Below are 22,324 nucleotides of genomic sequence, written 5' to 3'. Positions count from 1 at the left end.
AAAAAAAAAAAAAGTTTGGCATTGCCAGAACCTAGAAGCTTGAGAAGAGACCCCAGAGCATTGAGTCTCAGACCTTGAGGACTTGGTGCTGGACGCCTTGAGGGGTTTCTGTGAGCGTGGAAAAGGGTTGGAAACTCCCAGTTGCTGCCACCAGGGAGAACTACAAGTGAAGTGGAAGGCACGGGACCTCCTCCCTTTCCTTTTCTTGCCTTGTCTTCCTTCTCCCCCTGGTGCTCACGTTTGGCAGAAAGCAGCTGACAAGGCAGAACTAGTTTGGGGAGTCTTGACCTGGCATCATAAAGCAGAGAAAAGCAAAGCTGGAGTGAAGGTGAGACGCAACAGCTTATTAGCAGCACAGCCGGCTAGCACTCCAGCTGCTGAATGAAATTCTGAAGCACAGCCCATTTGGAAGACAAATTATTTGACAGTTCTGACAGACGACCAAACTAACAGCATTTGAAAAGCAAGATGACTCAGAGAATATAGAATTTAATCCAAATCCCAGATCTTATCTCTGCCTTTGGCCAGCTCTAATGCAAGGAGAACCTGAGCACACAAATATATGCAGGAATGATCACGCCCTGTGCTGCATTCTATTCTGTCTCACCCACCTTCGAATTTGTTGTAAAAGCATGGACTCGGCTGGGCAAGGCAGCTCACGTCTGTAATCCCAGCATTTTGGGAGGCCGAGGTGGGCAGATCACAAGGTCAACAGATCAAGACCATCTTGCCAAACATAGTGAAACCCCATCTCTACTAAAAACACAAAAATTAGCCAGGTGTGGTAGCACATGCTTGTAGTCCCAGCTACTTAGGAGGCTGAGTCAGGAGAATCGTTTGAACCCAGGAGGTGGAGGTTGCAGTGAGCCAAGATCATGCCATTGTACTCCAGCCTGGGCAACAGAGCAAGACTCTGTCTCAAAAAAAAAAAAAAAAAAAAAAGCATGGGCTCAGTAAAGATTTGTAAATCAGGGGGAAGGAAGAGAAGGGGAGAAAGGAAGGGAAGGAGCCTGCTCCAGATCTATGTCTTGCAGAGGATAAAGGCCCAGTGTTTTTAGATCATCCAGTGTTTTTTTTCTTAGCCCCCAATATTTATTTTTAAATATCAAGATGTTCAATAACTCAATAAAAACTGTTATGACAAGAAAACATGTTTGAGGGTCAGATGGACTGACAGTTTGTGACCTCTGGGGATAAACAGGTCACTTTGGAATCATAGACTTCCTCATTCCCTCTAAATCTCATATGGTACCCAGAAGCCCTTGGAACTTTTGAAATGTGTATTCACAGTTGTAATGTTCATGCAGACCCTGGCTCTAAGCCCCAATGGTGTAAGGGTTGGGTTTTGTAGCCCTTATCCCAAACATTCTAAATGTGAGCCAATGTATCACATACTCAGAGGCCAGAGACTGCATTAGGGGTCCTTTATTTCAGGTATGAGTTACATTCCATTAAGAGACCCCAGAGGTCAGCTCTCTTCCACTGACTGGTTCTCCTCCCTTGTTTCTCTTGCCAGTGTGTGTGGCCCCAGTGGCCATGCTCACCATCAACAGAGAAGAAAAATGGTTTCCTCCTTGGACCTCTTTTCTCTTTTTCTTTACCCCATGCACATCCAGGTTCCCTAAGCTTCCCCCTATCCTGGTGCTGAAGTCATTCTACGGTCATTTCTTCAACTGTCTACTTCCCTGCTGGATGGGCACCCAAGACTTGGCATCCTGAGACATGTAAAAGGGGGAAAGGAAAGGGAAGCGAAAAGAAGTCCTCCCAACCGTCTATATGGAACTTTCCGTACTACTCAGAGTACTGCTATGGGCATCTCCTTATGTCTCCCAATGTGCATGCCAGATCCTGGAGGTAGAAAAGGAAAGAAAGAAAGAAAGAAAGCCCATAGACCAGGCCAGCAATGGCTTCAGTCACACAGTCACTCATACTTATGGCTTCATATTCTGTCGCCTCCCGAACCAGACATCTCTTCCAGTCTCACAGCCTCCAGTTTAGCTCGTTTTCCTCAGCATTCTCCATATAATATTTCTGACCATTATCATTGTTGCATGAAACCCATGCAAGTCAGCCAATTTGCTGTTTCTCATCTTGTCATTTATAAACTGATGCCGAGAAGTCTTTTTCCCAAGGCAGGATTTCAGGAATACCTTCATCATCCCCCATGGTTCATTTTGGGCAGTGATTCTCTTCTTTGACTCTACATTAGAATCATCTGAAGAACTTTCTAAAACTACTGATCTCAGGTCCCACATATTAATTAAATTATAGTCTCTGGGGGTGGGGCTTGGGCACTGCTGTTTTACTCTAACCTCTCTGAAGTCATTTTAATTTGTAGCCAGTGCTGAGGGTTGCGATACAGGTGCACACATTTCATGTATTTGTCCAACACTGACTGAGTGGCCACTATGTGCCAGCCATTATAATAGGCGCTGGTGATCCCACAGTGGATCAGGCACACAGTGCTGTCTTCAGGGAGCTTGCAGTCTAGTGGGAAAGTCAAACAAAAGTGTACATCAACAATTAAGTGACTACAGATTGCAATAAATACAATAAGGGTAATAAACAGGTTGCTATAATATGCAATAGTATTGCCTTTCACCAGCCATTTCGTAAAGAGGTAAATCATCTATCAGACATCTTTTAAAAATCTCATCCAATTTCAAAAGTGTACTTTTGAAATTTAATAAATAATTTAAGCGATTACAGTTTGCAGTAAGTACAATGAGGGTGATAAACAAGTTGCTATGAAAGAGAATGATAGCAGGGATCTGGCTTTGATATGGTGGTCCGGGAAGGCTGAGTTCTAAAGCTAAGAAGCAACTGAGTACCTTCACAGAATATCCCAGATAGAAGAGAAAGCACATTGAAGACTCTAGGGAAGGAGGTCTGCTTGTTGTAGGAACCAAAAGAAGGCCAATGTGACTAGGGGCTGGCAGTGAGCAGAAAATGGCACAAGGGAAAAATGAGATTAGAGAGATCAGTTGATAACCAGTTAATGTTGGACCTTAAACATTAACCATGGTGAGTCTTTTAGAATTGATTCTAATTGCAATGCAAAGCTTTTGAAAGATTTAAAAAAGATGTCTGATGGCTGATTTACCTCTTTAAGAAATGTCTGGTGAAAGACAATGCTATTGCACTGGAGATGGAAAAAGATGAATGGATTCTAAAAGCATTCTGAAAGTACATTCAAAATGTTTCGCAGGTAGCTTATGCAACTAATAAATAGTGGTGGCATTATAGATAAGACAAGAGGAGGAGCAGGCTTGCAGTTTAGGGCAAGAAAGGGGTAGGGAGAAGAGCTCAGCACTAAAAATCACGTGTTCCATTTGGGGCATGTCAAGTCTGAGATGCTACGAGACCACCAAGCGGAGATGTCAAGTAAATAGTCAGTTACATGAATCTGGACTTCAGTGAAGAGGTCTAGAAGAAAGACATAAATTTGGGCATTATTAGGATATAGATATTATATAAAGCAATAAAATTGGATGAGATCACCTAGGGAGAGAATATACAGAGAAAATTTGGCCTAGGACCAATCCCTGAAGAACTCTGGCAGTTACTTTTTGTGTTGAGGAGGAGGAGAAGTCAGCAAAAGATACTAAGTAGGAATGTCCAAAGGGAAAGAGGAAAAAGGAAAACGGGGAGATTATGCGTGTCCCAGCGGGACTGTCTCACCCCCTTTTCCCTATTCTGCCTTCTCCTGCCTGCAGCTCTATTTCAGGCACTGCCTTTTCACAAAGGTAGGATTTCCCAAGGTAGGATTTTAGCAATACCTCTTCACAAAGGTGGTCACCTGTAATAGATGTGCAGGCATGAGATGGCAGAATAGGGAAAAGTGGGTAAAAAAACTTCCCCAAAGATTTATAATACAGTGAGAGAGAGAAGTTAAGGAGGTAGAGGAAGACAGAAAACCAAAAAAGAGGCAGCTGAGTATAGAGGCAATTAGACTCGTAGTTTTTAGTTGTAGCGCTGATATGAGTGGGGACTTTTATATATTCCATTCTGGATGTTTCCCACTTGATGGGAGAGAGTCTTACCTAGATCCACATGTAAAAGAGAGCAGGCCAGCTGTAGAATATCCAAGTAGTTCTGTAAATACTCTCTGAGAATGACGTGAAAGGCATTGGCTCAGGCCTTTCGGGTGATAAAAAACTACCAAAATGTAGACTTACTGCAAATTGTGTTTGTTACCATTTGGAATAATTATTCTCTTATATATACCATTTCTTACATGTAGCTTCTCTTACACACAGCATCATAAGTTATGCCTTCTCTTACACATAGCATCTGCTATGAGTTATACCAAACAAGACAAACAAAATTGCTGCCTTTCTTTAAAAAGAGGATTCTCCTAGTATGAGCCTAATTAATTATGATAATTACAGCTATGGCATGGAACATAAGCACATTCATATACCCAAAGACAAGAAAATAAAGAACAGTACAAAAATAGAAGAACACTTAACATTATATATCAGTTTCAGTATTAATAATACCCAGGCCTCTGAAATATGTCTAGGGCACATTATTTTACAATTGGTGATTTTTAAAAATCTGCATCTTATCTCTACTTCAATCCTTATGGAGGAGCTGTTTGTTGTTCAGGAGTTCGACAGACATACAGTGATGTCCAGTCATCAAGGCCACAGAGCCTGAGGAAGGACAAAGTATTGGTGGCAGGAAAACCCAGCGATGAAACTATTCTGCTAGTTTTTCAGCATACAACTTAGAAAAGAGACCACAGAAGGAAAAGAGAAGTAATGTTAGATAGCCAATGTCAGCAACGGGCAAAGAATTACATTTTCATAGGCAGGGCAGTGGCTGAATGGGCAGTGTTGTGAGGAATCACACTCCAGGCCATTCACATCCAGGGTGTAGTAGGAGGACTGTGTTTCATTTACTTTATACACGGCCCAGCCATGACCTTGTGCAAGGAAATGCTTAATCATTGTCTATCACAGTTGCAAAGAGATTCCTGCCCTACTCAGAATGTATGTCTTCCCTTCTGTTTTGTTTAGAGTCACAACCCAAGTCCTTGCTGTGACCTCCAAAGCACCACTTGATGTATCTACTTCAGAAACGCACACAGGCAGCTCATCTGTTTCTATTCCTTACCTTCCTCCCCTCCTCACTCAAACCACCTACTTCCTTTACATTCACCCTTCCTTCAGCCTGAAAAAATCTTCCGCCAAGTATCTATCTTCTCACTCCCTCACTTCTCTCAAGATGCACTTAAATGTTATCTTCCCTATGAGGACTCCCCTGGCCATCCCTTCTCAGCCTTTCTATCGCCTTCCCTGCTTTATTTTACTCTCCTTAGTATATATCACATTCTGATCAACTATTGAATATACTTATCTAGTTATTGCCTCTCTCTCTCTATTGTCTCCATCGCTGAGAGCTCTGTGAAGAAAGGGATTCTTATCCGTTTCATTTAGTGCTGTACCCTAGTACCCACAACAGTGCAACAGGCACTCAATAAATAGTTGTTGAATAAATGAACAAAAGTAGCTGCATATTTTCCAGTAATAAATGACATTCTTATTTTTGAAAATAAATTCTAACAAGATAACCATTGTATTTTTAGACCATTTCTTCTTACACTAATCTTTCTTCTCAATAACATAACACTTGTAAAACTTAGGTTAGATATGGGCTCTTTAACTTTCCATTACAGAAGATAAAGTGAAAAGGCTAGACCCAATGGTGTTATTCCTTTACTCATGACCAAATTGCTTGCCATTGCAATCTCAAAATCTACTCTATGGTATTAACTTACTTTACTTGTCCCTCTGTCCCTTTCTAGATGGTAGCAAATCATCTCTGGAGCAGTGCAGAGTCAGAACAACTTCTATTTGGGGAAGAAATCATTGCTGGTGACCTTACTTTCAATTACCAATTTTCTAGTGACATTTGCATAATTTTAGAGAAAACGAACACCTGCATTTGTAAAGTTGTGGCTTTCCCACTCCCATTTATCATCTCTTAATATTCCTTGAAAAGGAAATTATCAATTTATCACTCTGTATTGGCAACAGAATGTCCCTTATATTTTTCACGTATACGACAGTGGAAGATGACGTGCTGAAAGCTTTCTGAAAATGTTGGTCATTACTTTAAATGGAATTGAAATTCCAATTTAGTATTTCCCATAATATGATCTTACTGATAATAGGATAACATTTCAGAGATTTCTTCCCCTTCGAGGACCCAAATCTGTAAGTCCTCTGGACTCCCACAGATCCTGGCAGGTTATTCCACTCATAAAAGCATAGGTACCCTCAGGGTCATGCAGGGATGAAGAAGCAACTCTCATTGGCTGTGTCCTGCATTCCCCATATAGTAAGGACTGGAGGAGACCAGTGCTCAATTCTTCATTCTCAGACAGCTGTCAGAGGAGAGCCATGAATGTGCAGTGTCCAGCACATTACAGACGTTCGTTAATTGACTGAGCATTCATGGTGTGACACCCCTATAACTCAGCTATCCTATTCAGTCAGAAATTAACTCAGTAATCAAAGTCATGAAAAGGAAGAAAAAAAACCTTACAGCTCCAGCCAGATGGTAGGGAAATCAGACAGATGAAAGGAAAATGGTTGTAGGTCATCAAGTAAGACACTGGGCAGCAAAACATGGGCCTTGTGCCTGGTTATATTCCAAACTATAGCTCAAGCAAGGTTTGGCAGGCTTTCCAAAGTCCTGGTTTATTCTAACCTTCCTTGGGTGCAGGAGCAGTGTTGGTCAGATGGACAGACACATGAGAAATCTGTCCAAATGGTACCATATGAATTTGAGCTCTTGGTATACATGGATAAGTGGGAAAAAGAGGAGAGAGACATGCAGGACTGACCCTACCATTTATGAAGTCTTGGGCAAGAGTATCAATGAAAACTCACTTCTCTTCCCTTGCCTGGCTCCACTGCACATGGTAAAGAGCCTCAAGCATGTGTGTGTGGACACTGCACCATGGATCCAAGCTCTGACCATTGTCTCTTGAAACAGCTATTCCTCAGCCACCCTCTGACCCTGGGAGGACTAACCCAGGAGAAATGACCATATAGGTCTTGAAAATGGGCTCAGGGCTATTTACAAAGTTAATTCCAGGGTCCCAGGAGTATGAACTAAAATGTGAGTCAGGCACGCAAGGCAGGCATATTCCATTGACTTCAAGGATTCCTCATGCTGTGGAAAGGGACCTCTCCAGAAGACAGGACAGAGCAGAACCCTCCAAATGTGGGACCCAAAGCAGGAGCCCCTCTTGCTGGATTCAAAGGGTCATATTGGAAGTGCGTAGGCTGAGTCCTCTTCTCACATCACTCATATCCCTTGCACACTTCCTTTCATAGCCTCAGCAGCCATGCCACAAAGAGAAACTCTTCATGTGTGTCTTTTGGTTCATAAATCATAAATAATTATACTTGATCCCATGTCTTTTTTAGAGACATGGACAGAGAGAAGCAAAAATATCCCAAGTTCACACTGAGTTGCTTCCCTTCATATCTCTTAGCAGTCACTGAAAGGTTATGATACTCAGGCTGGGTTTCTAACCTCTGGCCCTGAAATGACAAAGTTGACCTCGCGGTCAACCCTAGAATGCAGAGCAAAATCACACTGTTGTCTCTACTCCTGGACAGCACACTTTGTTTTGGGGGCTCCTGTACTTGAAATATGAGTGATGGCAAAAGGCTTTGAGTCTTATGACACCCCAAGTAACTTTTACTTTAGGAATTTGAAATACAGCCTCACTGTGATACTGTCTCCTTAACAAAGTAGTACCTTTAAAATATTTAACGACTTGAAAAGGAAACTGAGCTTGAATTTTCCTTTCAGGTGCTCAGGAAATACTGTTTCACTTCTGTCTGAAATTCACCATCTCCTCAGACAAAGAAGGCTCTTATGGTAAAAGCAATGGCATTTTCTCCACAATTTTCGAATAAAAGATAAAGAGAAAACAGCACTGCAGCCTTTTTGTTAGGATCTAACAATAAAGCAATAATACGGTTTTGCCAGGGGAGAGCTCTGGTTTTAAGCTCAGAATACAAAAATAGGCTGATAAAATTGTACAAAGGAATATTCTCAGCTACCACTCTGAGGCTGGTAGAAAGTGAAGTTTCAAGAAAATTATATTATTTGATTATCTGATGATGATTAAGCTGATGGGCCAGTCCTATGTGAAATTCTAAAGTAAAAGAAATGTGATATCACCTTTTCTGCTCACCTCTCCCCTCCTTCCTACCCTGCAATCTCTACCTCTACCTAGCCTGAACTTTGGGAAAGGAATGGGTGCTGTCACTTGCACCGTAGCTCCTCCTGCCTGTAATGCTCTCCCCACACAGTCCAGCCTCCCTCTGCTCAGCTAACTTTTCCTACAGCTCCTTCTGGCTACTTCTAAGGAACCTTCCATAATGCTCCCCACCCTCTCAGTAACAGCCCGTCTACTCCCCCTAGATTACAGGCACTATAATTGGTTAGCGATTGATTTTATGTCCTCTGCCCAATTATACACTGTGAGAGCAGAAACCATGTGTATTTTCTTTAATGTTTAAATCTCCACAACTATCCCCATGATTGCCACATAAGTCTAATTGAATAAATGAATGAATGAGTGAATTAATGAATAGAAACTCAAGCCATTATGTTGCCACTCCTAGGATATTTGGATTAACTTTAATTGAAGAGCAAAAAGCATTTACCTGTCAAAGGAGATATAAACTTAGTGGGAGACTATTTGGAGGAAAAAAAAAAGACACTGTAATATGTTCTTTTGTGTTGCCTGCCCTTATGTTTTCAGGTGTTCCTGATATGGGGTGGGATGAGAATTTGAAATAAAATTGCCTAACTTGACATCATAAGTGGAGGAATCAGGAGTTGAAACCAAACTGGTTTGACCTAAATCAAGCTATTATAAGGACTTGCAAGAAAAAAGGAATCCATAAACACCATAGGAATAGCTACCAATTAGTAGCATTTATATGTGTCGATTACAATGCCAAATGCAAATCATGCTTCACCTATAATAACCACCTTTTATAGATGAAGAAATTGAGACCTGAAGATTAAAATTGCCTAATTTTACACAGTAAGTAAAGGAATCAGGGTTTGAACCCAAATTGGTTTCACCTAAGGCAGAAAACCATCCCAGCAAGTCTCCTATTAACCAGAACCCTATTGTGGTGGCTTGGGGTATAACAGTAGCTATGGAAGCACTGTGGAGTCCTGGCCATCTAGTGTGCTCCTGATCTGGTCCCTCCTATCACCTGCTTCTGCTCCCTGTGCCATCCACCCATCCAGAGGTCTCCCTTTGTCCATCTTCAGGGGAGATACCAGAGTTTCCAGCTTCCAGTCAGTATGGAGTGCACTTGTCCTACAGCAATGTCATCCAAATCACAGCTGCATCTGTTAAGATCAGATTAGGCTACCAATGAGTGATAGATGAGGGGGCAAAATAACAATAGTGTACTAAACAAAACAAATGTTTATTTCTCTCACACGTAAAAATCTAGAGGTTGAAGTCCAGGGCTGGTTCAGTGGCTCCAGGGATCTGGGATTTAGACTCCTTCTTGCTTTTCCACAGCATATGGCTTCCATTTCTGGGGCCACATTGGTCCAAAATGTATGCTGGAGCTCCAGCCATTGCATCCATATTTCAGCCACAGGAAGGAGGAAGTGGGAAAGAAAGGACAGGCCCCTAGTACCTATATAGCTCAAGAAGATCCACACATACATCCCAACCACCCTCAGCTGAACAATGTCATCTTTATTCAAGACAGTCACATGTGTAGCTAAAAATCTGAATTATGCTATAAACAAAGAGAATAGAGATATGTGCCACCTCAACACCTCAACCACAGCTGCCTTTGCTCAGGTTTTTCTTTGTGCAGCTGTGCCCAAGTGAAAGCCTAAGGAGCCGTGGTAACCCTTCTGAAGGGAGGCCTGGGGCCTTTCACAGGAGGCCGCATGACTGGCATTTATCCTGCATGGCCTGTGAAGTACAGAGAAATATTTTCTCTTGAAGCTACATCATAGCAGTGGCTGCTTTGTAGCCTGATTCCACCATTATGCCTTTAAAGTGCCTAGCAATTCAGCCTTCACATCATGCAAAGAGGAATATCTCCCAGTCTTTGTAAGATCAGCTTGATTCTAACCACCTCCTTCCCCCACTGCACTTCTGAGCACACACACAATCTTCACTCAGAGCAGAGCCATAACCCAGGCACTATCACCTTGAAGAATCAGGCCCATGATTACAAATATGCACATTTTTTGTGTGTAAGAATGTAAGTGGAGATGATGGTAAGAGATTTCCTTGGTTTACACATTGACCCTCTTCCCTGTATCTTACAATCAGGAAATATTTGTCGCAACATGTTATTTCTTCTGTTGCAGGCTCCTGCGGCTGTCTTGTCATGATACTGTTTGCCTCTGAAGTGAAAATCCACCATCTCTCAGAAAAAATTGCAAATTATAAAGAAGGGACTTATGTCTACAAAACACAAAGTGAAAAATATGCCATCTCAATCTGGGTCATTTTCATTTGCTTTTTTGTTCATTTTCTGAATGTGCTCCTAATACGACTTGCTGGATTTCAATTCCCTTTTGCAAAATCTAAAGACTCAGAAACAACTAATGTAGCTGCAGATCTAATGTACTGAAAGGCAAACCTTTCTATAATTTTACAAGTAAGGGAGTAGACTTGGTCATTTTTAGAGGTAGTTAATTTTGTACATATTATGTACAATTTAGTCTGCATACATTAAAGTATCAGGACCCTCTGTTACAATGTTTACAAATTACCTACTAAGGATACAGGCTGGAAAGTAAGGGAAGCAGAAGGAAGGGTTTGAAAAGTTGTTTCACATGGTGGGAAATTGCTTGACACAGGTAGTCAAAGGCGGTTGACTAGAATCGACAGATTGTTACTCCATATATATACATGTGTGTGTGTGTGTGTGTGTATGTGTATCTATATATATATGTCAAAGTGCAAGACGCCTTTCCATCAAAAAGGAATCAAAAGGCACATAGAATGTATTTTAATAAAAGCAAATACTATTTCTGATATATCCACACATTTGTTGCCACAGATTTCAGAAAACTGAGCTGGAATCGCTTTCCTAAAATGGCAGTGTATTAAATGCATATCTATAAAATATATCAACACATTTTTAAAAAAAGTTTGTTTGAAGCATACCCTTAGGCCAGGTGTGGTGACTCACGCCTGTAATCCCAGCACTTTGGGAGACCAAGGTTTGAGATCAGGAGTTTGAGACCAGCCTGGGCAATATAGTGAGACCTTGTCGCCAAAAACATTTAAAAATAAATATAAAATATAGGTTTTAAGAAAGCATAGTCTTATTAACCATGTCTGTTGGTCAAAATTTACAAACTCTGAAAGAAAAAAAGCAGAAAGAACCAAGCTAAGGGTATTTTTTCTCCGGTGCCTGAGTCCCAATTACATTCATGACAGTACTTTCAATGAACATAATTGTTGGGACCACTGAGGAGTCATGAAAAATGATCTCTACTAGTACACTTGATGAAAATGACTCATTGGGGCTGTTTTTTTTTTTCTAGCTATAGTGTCTCGAGTACTAATATGCAATTGTGAAAATTATATTAAATCTGGGATTACGATGGTATCACTGTGTCATCTTGATCTTGGTCTGGCTGTCACAAAGCATGACCCAGGTCGATTTTTTTTTTCTCTTAATTACCCATCAAATTGATCTGCAGCTGACTAAAGGCCACAGCTGAGCCTGGAACTGGTTCCTTCATACTCAACCTGCCATCCTCCGGAAAGCACCAAGGAAAAAGCAGAGAATGACAGCAAACAGACCACCAGCCTCTGGCTACAAGTGCTGGGTACTAAGCAACCTGCATATAATGAGTTTGAAAGTGCTCCTTAAAACACCTTTTCCCTTTTGGAACTATTTACAAGGAAGAAACAACTGTATACCTGAGAAATAACTTGCTCTGGGGTCAATTTGCTGTTCACCAGCAGACATCAGAACACACCCTGAGTTTCCAGATGCTGGTTTTTCCCCTTAACTCAGGAAATGCATCTGGAGAATTTCTAGAAGAGTATAATTCAGTCTAGCCACAAAGGGGATTTTTTTGGTGACAGGGTAGAGCCTAGTTCTCTAAGTCTTCGGCCAAAATGGTCTAGTACAGAAGCACTGGAAATGGAAAGTGGGATGAGAGGACAAGGACCATGGCCCTCGTGGGCAGCTGGCTGGAGGCCCCCAAGGCCAGGTATCCCCCTGCACACTCATGTGATCCTTCTCTGTCTTCTTGGAGTTCTGAAAACCTTCTTCAAATGCCAGGCTTTTCTCTTTAGAAAACAAGTCTCCAATTGTTCTCTGTTAGGTACAAAGAGAAAGAAAACCTGGAGCGGCTGCTGCAAAAACTAATGAGGACCTAAGAGGCAAACCCATCATGTTCCCTGGATGGGAAGGAGAAGCAGGGCTGTGACAGACACTCAAAAGGTGCCTGCAAAGCACACCACACACAAAATAAAGCAGGAAACAACCTGGGTACCAGCAGTGCCCCAGAGTCTCCCTCTCTTCTTGCAGATGAAATACATAGTCCCCAGGGCCTATGGGGAGTCCTTAGAAAAGGGTTCTGGCTAGGACACTCGATGGTGGCTCCTGCTTGGTGGGAATCAAAGGCCCTGGGAATGACATTCATTTTGATGGGACCTGCCCTCCCTCTCCAGATGGCAGCCAGTCTTCTCACAAGGTCACGGGGCCCCCTGCTGGCCCTGGGGAGGAGAACCTGTTTCATTGTCTCAGATACCCTCGTATTTGAGAACATCAGTGCTGATGATCTACCAGAACGAATGGCAAGAACAATGTAAGAACTCCACCCTGGGTCCGTCCAGGTGGACCCAGCCAAGGCAAGACATGTTAACCAGAATAGGAGCAAGCCTCAGAATAAAGTGAAAACAGGTACAGATGGTGCATTAGAATGAAGAGGAGGGGCACTCCTTCTATCTGGGTGCCTTACAGTTTCCAAAGGTCTTTTGCTCTTGTGGTCCCCTCTGGTCCTCCAGGGAAGCTGCTTCATGTCACAATACAGGTATTCAGGGCCCCTCAATGTGTCCAGAGTCTCATACATTTATACAATCAAGGCAAGGGACAGTGGTATTCTTCTTCTCTCCCTCTGCCCCTTTACTGGGTAAAAGGCTAGGAGAGGGAGACCACTGCCCCTTCTTAACCCTGGTGGAGACAGAGGGTGCACACTGGCAGTGGTAGGGTGCACCAGCTCCAAGGTAAGCATGGCTTGCCACTAGAATGGATATTTGTCCCAACCATTTACCTAGACAAATCTGAATGGGAACCAAGGGGTAGACTCCAGAGGGGGGAAAGTGGGGCAGGGGTCGGGGGAGGATTAACCTCCCTCTCAGTTTTTCTCACCCTCTCCCCTTCCAATAAGATCTAGTGTAGTTAAAACAGTACAGCTGTGATAATAGAAATGCTGCTTTGAGACCAGTCCCAAGCCCAGCCCTGTTGCTCCAACTGCCTTGCTGCCCCTGGTCCCTTCTACCTAATATCCTGGGGCCTGTGCTAGTTCAGTGCTCGATGTCTGCTCAAGTGATGTGCCCATTCGATGTCTGCTCAAGTGATGTGCCCATTCTCAAGCCCCTTCAGTATGGCAGTTCGTCCCGGCTCAGGGCTGATGGCTGATGGGCCACCTCCATCAGTGACAAGGAACACAGCAATGCTCGTCATTTAGAGAAAAGGGCAGTTTAGAGAAAAGGGCAGAAAGAAAGACTGGGCAGGATTGGGGTCTCTGCTTCTGGGCCAAAATCCCCCTCAGGAAAAGCCCTCTTGCTCCTATAAATACTGATGTAAGCCAAATTAAATTATACATTTTTTTCTTCTTTTTTTTTTAAGCCATGAATGAGCAATAAATTATATTTTGATTTACAGACTTACTGATAAATTCCCACTTAGGCAACCAGACACACCCATGGGTGTCACAGCCCAGAGCTAGGATTTACTAGGCTATTTGGAAAGTCCAAACACCCATGTCAGAAACCTCCAGAGCCTCCCCTGCCAGTCCTAATGGGCAGTATCAGGCAATGGTTGTAGAGACCCCAGGGTGGAGGTGAGGTGGGGGACAGCTATGGTGTTGTCAAAAGGCAAGTGTCTTAAGAGATTGTTTCTTTGCTTGAATCCTGCACATCCCAGGCCGGAGGCCCCAGGAGAATCAGCTCTATAGACTTTCCTTTGCTGCCATATAGCTGCTCCCTTTGCCCTGCTCCTCTGCAGTCACCCTTTCCCCCACGGACATTCTGTGTGCTCTTCACCAGTTTCCTCTTCTTTGGTGTGCAGTTAAATAGCTAAAACTACATTTCCCAGGCTCCTTTGGGGTTGGGGCCAGGTGAGTGTGGATATAGCAATGAGATGTTGTTGAATTAACCTGTGCCACTTTCAGGCCTGGCCCTGAAAAACATCCCATGCAAACCTCCAGCTCAATCTCCTTCTGGTGCTGCATGCAGCCTTGGAGTCTGTGAGATCCAGAGGGAAGGCTACATAACAGGGGTGGGCTTCCTGCCCTGCACTAGAGTACAAGGCTGGTAAATAAACTTTCTCTGTAAAGCTGCTGATTTTTGGTGATTGTTGCTGTAGCTTAGCCTAATTTAGCCTAGCCTAGCTAACAAGACCCCATTCTCCAAGAAAGTTCTTCTGCTGCCTGCCAGAGAGACGCTTCCCTATGGCTCCCAAAGCGTAGTCTATGCCAGGTGCACTGTTGTCATATTGCACCGTCTCCACTTGCTCCTCTCGATGCCTCTGTCCTTTGTGGCCCTCTGGTCACATTACCCATCACCCACTGAAATGAAGACCGGAGAGTGAACTGTCTACATCAGTATGTAAAGAGTAAATAAACACTTTTGCTTATGCTGCTGCCCTTCAAGATTCTTTCCAAATGTGGGTTAATAAACGCTTTTTCATTATTCAAAAAGGATTTATCGTGCATCTCCTACAGATGTAACTGTGTATAAGGCAATGAATATTGGGATAGCTAATGTAAAAAGAGTAAGAATACATTTTTTCTTGATTTTTGGTTGAGAGCAGAGAAGAATATCCTCGAAGACTCTGTATCTTTAGTTTCTGTTTAGAACTTCAATATAGTATTAAGAAAAGACTTTTTAAGTTTGCCCATAACAGAAAAATCTGATGAAAAATTTTCAACAAAGGAAATCATTTTAAAAAACAAAAATTATCCTGGAGTTTCGATTTTCACAAAATGCTGTAAGAATGCTGTTACTTAATTAAACAATACTTTAAAAATCTATTTTAAAAAAAGTATCAAGAAGAGCGGCTGGGAGATAGGAGGGAGGCTTCTATCACCATCCAGATCTGGGAGGGCTCCCTCTAGGAGGTGTGGCTGTTCCCTCCTCCCTAAGGAGCGGGGCATTCAGATGAGGAATTCTCCACAGTCCTGTGTCAGACTACATGTTGAGACCCAGAGAAATGCTTCTCCTGTAGGATGTGGACAGGAGACCTGATCCCTGCTGTCAACTTGGTCCTCTCCTGGGCAGAAATGAGGAGACACTGGGCACTGACTCAGTTTCTCCAACGTCCTCTAGTGCTGGAAAACGATGGTACTTGTTCTAGCAGAGATTCTACGTTTAATCTAGGAGTACCTCCTCTTAAACTTCTGCCCAACTTCAGTCCTTGGAATTTTCCAGCTAGTTTGGAGACAAAGACAAACTAATCGTGCAAGAATGTCACTGTTTTACACCAAAACTAGTGGCTATTGAACTTAAGGATCAGTTTTTTTACCTGGATCCAGCATCACCCACTTCTCCACAAAGCTTACGAGCAGTTACCTGGACTAAACAGAGATTTCTGGAGTGTAAGAGAAGCAAAACAAGCACAGGGGAGGAGATCATCCAAAAAACCAGTGAAATACCCTTCTACCGCACACAGTAACTCTCAACGGGAAACTCCTGACTTTTTCTAAGCATTTAACAAACTTCATACATGTTTCTACCCCACATAATATGCTTATGTTCTTTGAAAAATATGTAAATATACAAAAATATAAAATGCACGCATGTCATATCAAGTACCTCTCTATCCTTTACCACAAAGGAAAGGCTTTCTATTTTAATGTTTCAGTCAGGGAGCATTGAACATGAGAAAAAAAACCACCTAAATCATCTTAAGCAAAGTGTGAGAGAATGAGAATTACAAATCCAATGGAAAGATACAGCAGCATCTCTCATAGCACTAGGATACTAGGGGAGTAAGTGCATTAAGGCCTTACGAAGGGGTAGATCCAGGAGCCGGAAAGTCAGTGGAAACAAATTTCCCTTCCCTCCCATTTCTCCCCTTACCACTATGTTGGCATGGCATGCATGCAGGGGTGTGTGTGTGTCTCACAGAAGAGGATGTGAGCTTGGCAGATTCCCCAAAACTGTCCATCATGATTGGTTTAAAAAAAAATGTGATTCTGTATCCTATACATTAATATAATATAGGAGTCTTTACATACAGTTTCTTGCCTTATAATGACAGACGAAATTGTCTTCCAAATTTCCTTTTTTTTTTTTTTTTTTTTTTTTTTTTTTTTGAGATGGAGTCTCACTCTGTAGCCCAGGCTAGAGTGCACTGACATGATCTCGGCTCACTGCAGCCTCCACCTCCTGGTTCCCAATTCAAGCAACTCTCCTGTCTCAGCCTCCCGAGTAGCTGGGATTACAGGCATGCACAACCATGCCCAGCTAATCTTTGTATCTTTAGTAGAGACAGGGTTTTGCTCTGTTAGCCAGGCTACTCTTGACCTCCTGACCTCATGATCACCTGCCTTGGCCTCCCAAAGTACTGGAATTACAGGAATTAGCCACAGCACCCAGACTGTCTTCCAAATTTCTAACTCATTTTATTGCTTTCTAAAATCAAAGAAAGACATTTTCCATAGCATTTAATTTTTTTATGTGCATCTCGTTCTTCAATACATCAGTTTAGTGGGACTTCCTTAAATTAAAACAAAAACACTTCAGAGAGTTTCTAGTTAGTAGACAAAGTGGTTTTATTACTATATCTAGGTGTCTCTTCTATTCTAACATGGGTTTTCATCCTTTCCCTGTTCTTCCCTCACCCACATTATAGCAGACCTATAGCCAAACCCACACATATATAAGGAATAGGGCAAACCAACTGGCCTGAGCTGAGATTATTCTGATCAAATTTGCAAACTGACATTTCTCTGTAAGACACTGACATCAAGCCACCTTATCCCTCTCGCCTTACCCCCAGCTATTCTGTGAATCGTAATACATTCTTTTGCTCAGGAGACATGTGCAATGTCTTTGCCACACAAATCTAGAGACTCACTTATACCATGGCATATTTGTCCCTCATTATTTTCTGGAGACTCAATATCAATTCACAAAGATTCAATTGCTGAACTCAAAGTGACATCTCCCTCTTCCAGCCTCATGTGTCGTTTTGCTCATGACATAGTCCTGTAGCACAGCCACAGAGCGTTCTGATTCTGAAGGATTCTTAGAAACATTTCCTTCTGGTTTCAGTATCAGGATTAGCTGTTCTTCTGCCAAAGAAGGGTTTTGTTTTTGTTGTTAAGTGTTTGTCTTCATGGGTCGTATCATCACTCACTATGGATTAGTCACTGCAAAGCCTGAGGTGACATCTGTGGCTCACCTGTGGCAGTATCTAGAATTTCATGGGTGCATTTTGTGTACTGGGAACTAGCTTTATTCCTGGCTCAGTTGGGTTCTGATGCTTCTTATTCCATTTTTTTCTTACTCATCTGTCTTTTTAACTCCTAATTTATTGGCATCACTACACCTTTGTAAGTTGCTTTAAGTTTTTTATAACAGGTGGGGTATAAATTTTACAAATCCAAATCTTATACAGTACTAAAGGTATATGAGAAGAAGAAGAAATGTAAATAAATTATGACCCAATTGTTTTGTCCACTGCTAAATCCTGGTCTCTAGAACAATGCCTAACATGTGCTGAGTACTTACAAACTGTTTCTTGAATGACTGAGGGCCAATTTCAATCCTCCTTTCTGTTGCAGAGACCTGACTGCTTCCAATCTCAGCTGAGGTTCCCATACTCAGTCAGCTTCCTGCCATTACCATTTTCCTTAAGTTCTATCTAACTCTAAATCTGATGAAGTTTTCACACTTTCCTTTTGAAAGAGGCGGTTATTTTGAGTCATAAGATCTATTGTCCTGCCATATCTTCCTGATCCTTTGCCAGTGACCGTCCATTGCACTCAAGAGAAGATGCTGATGCTTGTTTTAATGAATGAATCAAATGACTCATAAGATACTGATTAAGCATCATCCATGTATCCTGCTTGAAAGCAAAGTACAGGGCATAGCCCCTGTTCTTAGAACTCAAATCAGTTTCCAAAAATCACAGAAATTATACTGTACAAAAGTACAGCTTGTTTTCTCAGTAAGTAAATTCAAGTTAAACCAGCCTGATGAAGTGGAAAGGGCACTAAGTTTAAGCCCACACGCTTCCTCTCACCAGTTCTGTGAGTCTGGGGTGTTACTGAACATTTCCTGAACTTTGTTTACCTATCAGAAACTAATTAAATGTCTCCAAACTGCCCGCATATATGCACATAAATAACCATCACACTAGCTTTGATTTCCAATTTTTGATGGCTCTTACAAGCCCCTCCAAGTAGAGAACCAAGGCATTGCTCCCCAGCCCTGCCCACTCCCCAAGTGCCCCTCCTTCCATTCCGGGAATTTCTAAATCTTCCTGGGTCCCCAGGAACAAGACTGTCATCCTAGTTTTCACACTAACACAGCTCACAGCTGATCTGCTCCTGAGGCTTCTGTGAGAAGACTGCTTGGCTGAGAAAAGGATTTGTTCAGTGAGGGATGCTCTGCAACCCAGGGCTCTAGAACGCGCTGAGGCCTGCGGTAGAGCAGGGTTGGGGTAGAGAACAGCCCCTCCCACTGCTGTGGCACTCCCCGTCTTTGCGCCCCTGACCGCCCTGCTTCTGTCTGAGATGCCACTCATCTGCTTGCACTCTCTCTTGTCGCAGGTCCCTCTTTTCTCCTCTCCAAGTACCTAGCTACCACATTTCCTTCTGTGACCAAAAAGGAGAAGCCTCATGCCCATCAGCTCTCATTAATGTCTTATCAATGCCTCCAGAAGGGTCCCCAGCCCACATTGTGTAGACTCGGAATTCAATCCACATTTGGATTATCCACTACATGAAAGAGGATCCACCCAAAAGATCTCTGCAGGGCCAATGATTCCAAGGAATCCTGGGCTTCCTTGGGAGCACCGAACCACCACATGGTGTAGCTCACTGTAGGACCATTTATTTCTGCTGTGCTGTGGTGAGCAGAGGGCACCAGTGCTCGCCATAACCAGGTGGGCATTTGCAACTCTGTTTTGTACATGGTCCCACCACACGGACCAAAGAGACAAGAAGATGAGCAGTCAGTATGTCAAGCCTCACTATGCCCAACTCATCATTATGCTTTCTCATTTTTTTTTTAATCTTAGTATGCCTTCCCATTTTTTCTTTAAGCAGTAAAAGGTTTATATCATATTTTTAAAATGGCTTGAGAAATTGGAAGTTTCTCTGTAGGGCACCTTGAGGGCTTTCCAAATCTGCTCCCTGCTCAGAAGTTCAAAGCTATATCTGCAGTAGCTCATGAGTCACAAATACTCCAGATTCTAAGTCAAATTAATCACTGCTTTCAGCTGAAGTATCATCCTGATACTAGAGAGGACTGTGTTGATTTAGCAAGCTGATAGAGCCGAGGAAGGCACAGGAAATGCTGATTTAAATCTATCCAGCCGTGGAGAGGTGCTTGGTGTTCTGCTGAAGGCTAACTCTGGCAGCAGCGCAGAGGATGTAAGAGCAGATCTCAGAAAGGGGGGCCTTCTGCGCGTCGGAGTTTATCCAGCAGATCACTGAAGGGAAATGACATAGTCTGATTTGCGTTACAGAACAGCATGCTGGGGCCTGTCAAGGAGGGATAGGAACAGAACCTGGTCAACCAGTGAGAACATTTTACAGAAACTCACCCGAAAGATTATGAGAGTTGGACTCAGACAGTAGATGGATGCAGAAATGTGCATCATGCAAATGTGTCGTCGAGATTTGATAATGGATCAGATGTGAGGAGTGAGGAACAGACTCTTTACTGTGTTCAAAGTCAACCTCTGTTCTGAATCAAGTCTATTCTGCAGTAGCTCAATATTAAGTTGGTTCAAAAGTAACTGTGGTTTTTGCCATTACATTTAATGCCAAAACCCGCAATTACTTTTGCAGCAACCTAATAAAATCTGTCTTGCTGTTTTTAATCAGTGTCCAATGGGAAAAAAATTCTATTATGCACAGACAAGCCATCCAAATGTTACAAGTGGATGAGGGGTGAGAATACTGAAGGCAGAACTAATGCCTCAGAAGTGGGGCCCAAAGCTCAGTGAGGCAATTGGAGATTTCATGCAAGAGTTCAAAACGCTTGGATGATGCCTCAATGGGCTAGGAGCAATAGCCAGGTGAATGCATAAGGAGCCAAGTCTTCTGCCTTCAAACCCAGTGCAGCTATGCTTGCTTGTGCAGCATACAGTGTGATGTGGCTATCTACATTCGTGAGGATGCCCCTCTGTGGACAAGCCCACAAGCAAACCAGGTAGTCCCCTGCATCACACCAGGTTTAGCAGAGGTGCAGGGGGTTGAAAAGTCTTCACTTTCTTCAGAAAACCAACTTCTTCCTGTCTTTCCCAATGTATATAATTTCTTTTTCAGGGAAAAATGTATTTTAATATGTAATAGAATTATGGCTGCACAGTCACTCTAGGAGAGGTAGAGATGTACAAATTCACGACTTTTTACAGTGTCAATGATTGCTGTTGGAGTCTTTTTGAATGACTAATTTTGATCTGAGAAAGAGAATGGAAACGAGGAAGAAACCACAATTTGCCTTTTACCTTGAGGGGGTGAAAAAGGCACAGATTTCTAAGACTAAAGCACCAAATTTTAAATTTGGTCAATTTTGCCAATAATAAAATTGCTTAAGTCTCTTGTATTAAAGAGAAATTACTCTAACAAATTTAAGCAAAGAATTGGAATGTATTGAAGGAATAAGGTATTTCTCAGAGTATGAGGACTTCTGACCTCTAGGAGTTGGGAAGGAGTACTCTAGTACCTCAGGTATGTGGGTGGTCTCTCTACAGACCTCAGCCACTAGTAGGACTCTGTCATCATTATATGACCCTTGAGTCAAAAGGCCATTATTCCCAAAAGAAATAATCAAGCTTATTAAGGATAAGATTCCATGCCTGAACCAATGAGCCATGGCCAAGGTTGGGTTCCTGTGCAGATCCCTGGGGCTCCTTCTGTGAGAAAGACACTGGTCAGATTAGGGGAAAGTACACAGCACACTGGAGCACCGCCCCACCCTATTTCCCAGCCACGTGGCTCTTCACCCTTTACAAACCCCAAGTCTCCAAGACTCTTTGAATCCTCACAATGATCACATAAGGTAGGCTAAGCAAGGACTCTGCTGTGATGCAGTGATGCCTTCTTCAGGGGGAGGAAGATGAGGGCTATGAAGGTTAGTCAACTTACCCAAGGTTTCAGGTAGACTAAGTAAGAAAGGCAGGACTTATCCACATCTCGTGGGCTGTAAAACCAACTATGTGAATGTGGGTGTGGAGACACAAGTGACTGAACGAGTAGAAATACATGAGCAATATATGAGTCGGTGTCTACATCAGAACAACCGGGACTGAATGAATGTGGTTACTTGGGCTCCTAAACCAAGCCATTGACAAGAAGGCAGGGAGAAGAGGAGAGGTACCAGCATACAGATGGAAGAAAAGGAAAGGCAAGAAGTAGACTCAGATCAAGAGGAAGTTTCCTGGAGTCTGCAGGTCAACACAACCGTAAGGCATCCAAGGCAGAGGCTATCCATGGCTCCCCACCAGTTATCTTCCCTTTCCTATGCAGTAAGAATGTTCTTAGCAGAATCAATGGCTGTCCAACCGAAGGCTACATTTCCAACCTCCCTTGCAGCCAGCGGGCACATGATTCTGGCCTAAGGGATGTGAGCAAAAGTGACATGTACGACTTTTGTGTCATGACCTTATAGAGCATGTCCTTTCTCTCTTTCTCCTTTCTATCCTCTGAAATGCAGAGTTAATGGTAGGAAACAAAGCAGCCATATTGGGCCATGAGATGCAAGACTAGTATGAGGATGGCAGAGGCACAGAGTGTAAGGAGCCTGGAAGCCTCATAATTGAGAAACCATCACACCAATCCTGTCCACCCAGACTTACTTTCTAGTCTAAGA

At 42.7% G+C, this 22,324-nt stretch overlaps 1 protein-coding gene across 2 annotated transcripts in view; it reads left to right on the top strand.

Annotated features, from left to right (window-relative positions):
• Nucleotides 1-14,182, top strand: part of CLRN1 (clarin 1) — a 43,165-nt gene extending 28,983 nt beyond the window's left edge. Inside the window, exons 3-4 of one of the 2 annotated variants that reach the window (XM_037736427.1) lie at nucleotides 10,393-10,529; nucleotides 11,740-14,182. In XM_037736427.1, coding sequence (XP_037592355.1) covers nucleotides 10,393-10,529; nucleotides 11,740-11,760 — 158 coding nt within the window. In that variant the 3' untranslated portion in view covers nucleotides 11,761-14,182. Of the gene's footprint in view, nucleotides 1-10,392; nucleotides 10,780-11,739 lie in introns of those variants that run through there. The other variant, XM_017522837.2, reaches the window with a different exon arrangement.
• Nucleotides 14,183-22,324: the final 8,142 nt, after the last annotated feature.

The sequence above is a fragment of the Cebus imitator genome, unplaced genomic scaffold, assembly GCF_001604975.1.
Source record: "Cebus imitator isolate Cc_AM_T3 unplaced genomic scaffold, Cebus_imitator-1.0 Scaffold25, whole genome shotgun sequence".
Taxonomy (NCBI): domain Eukaryota; kingdom Metazoa; phylum Chordata; class Mammalia; order Primates; family Cebidae; genus Cebus; species Cebus imitator.
The sequence above is the reverse complement of the archived record's forward strand: the minus strand, read 5'-3'. Positions and strand labels throughout refer to the sequence as shown.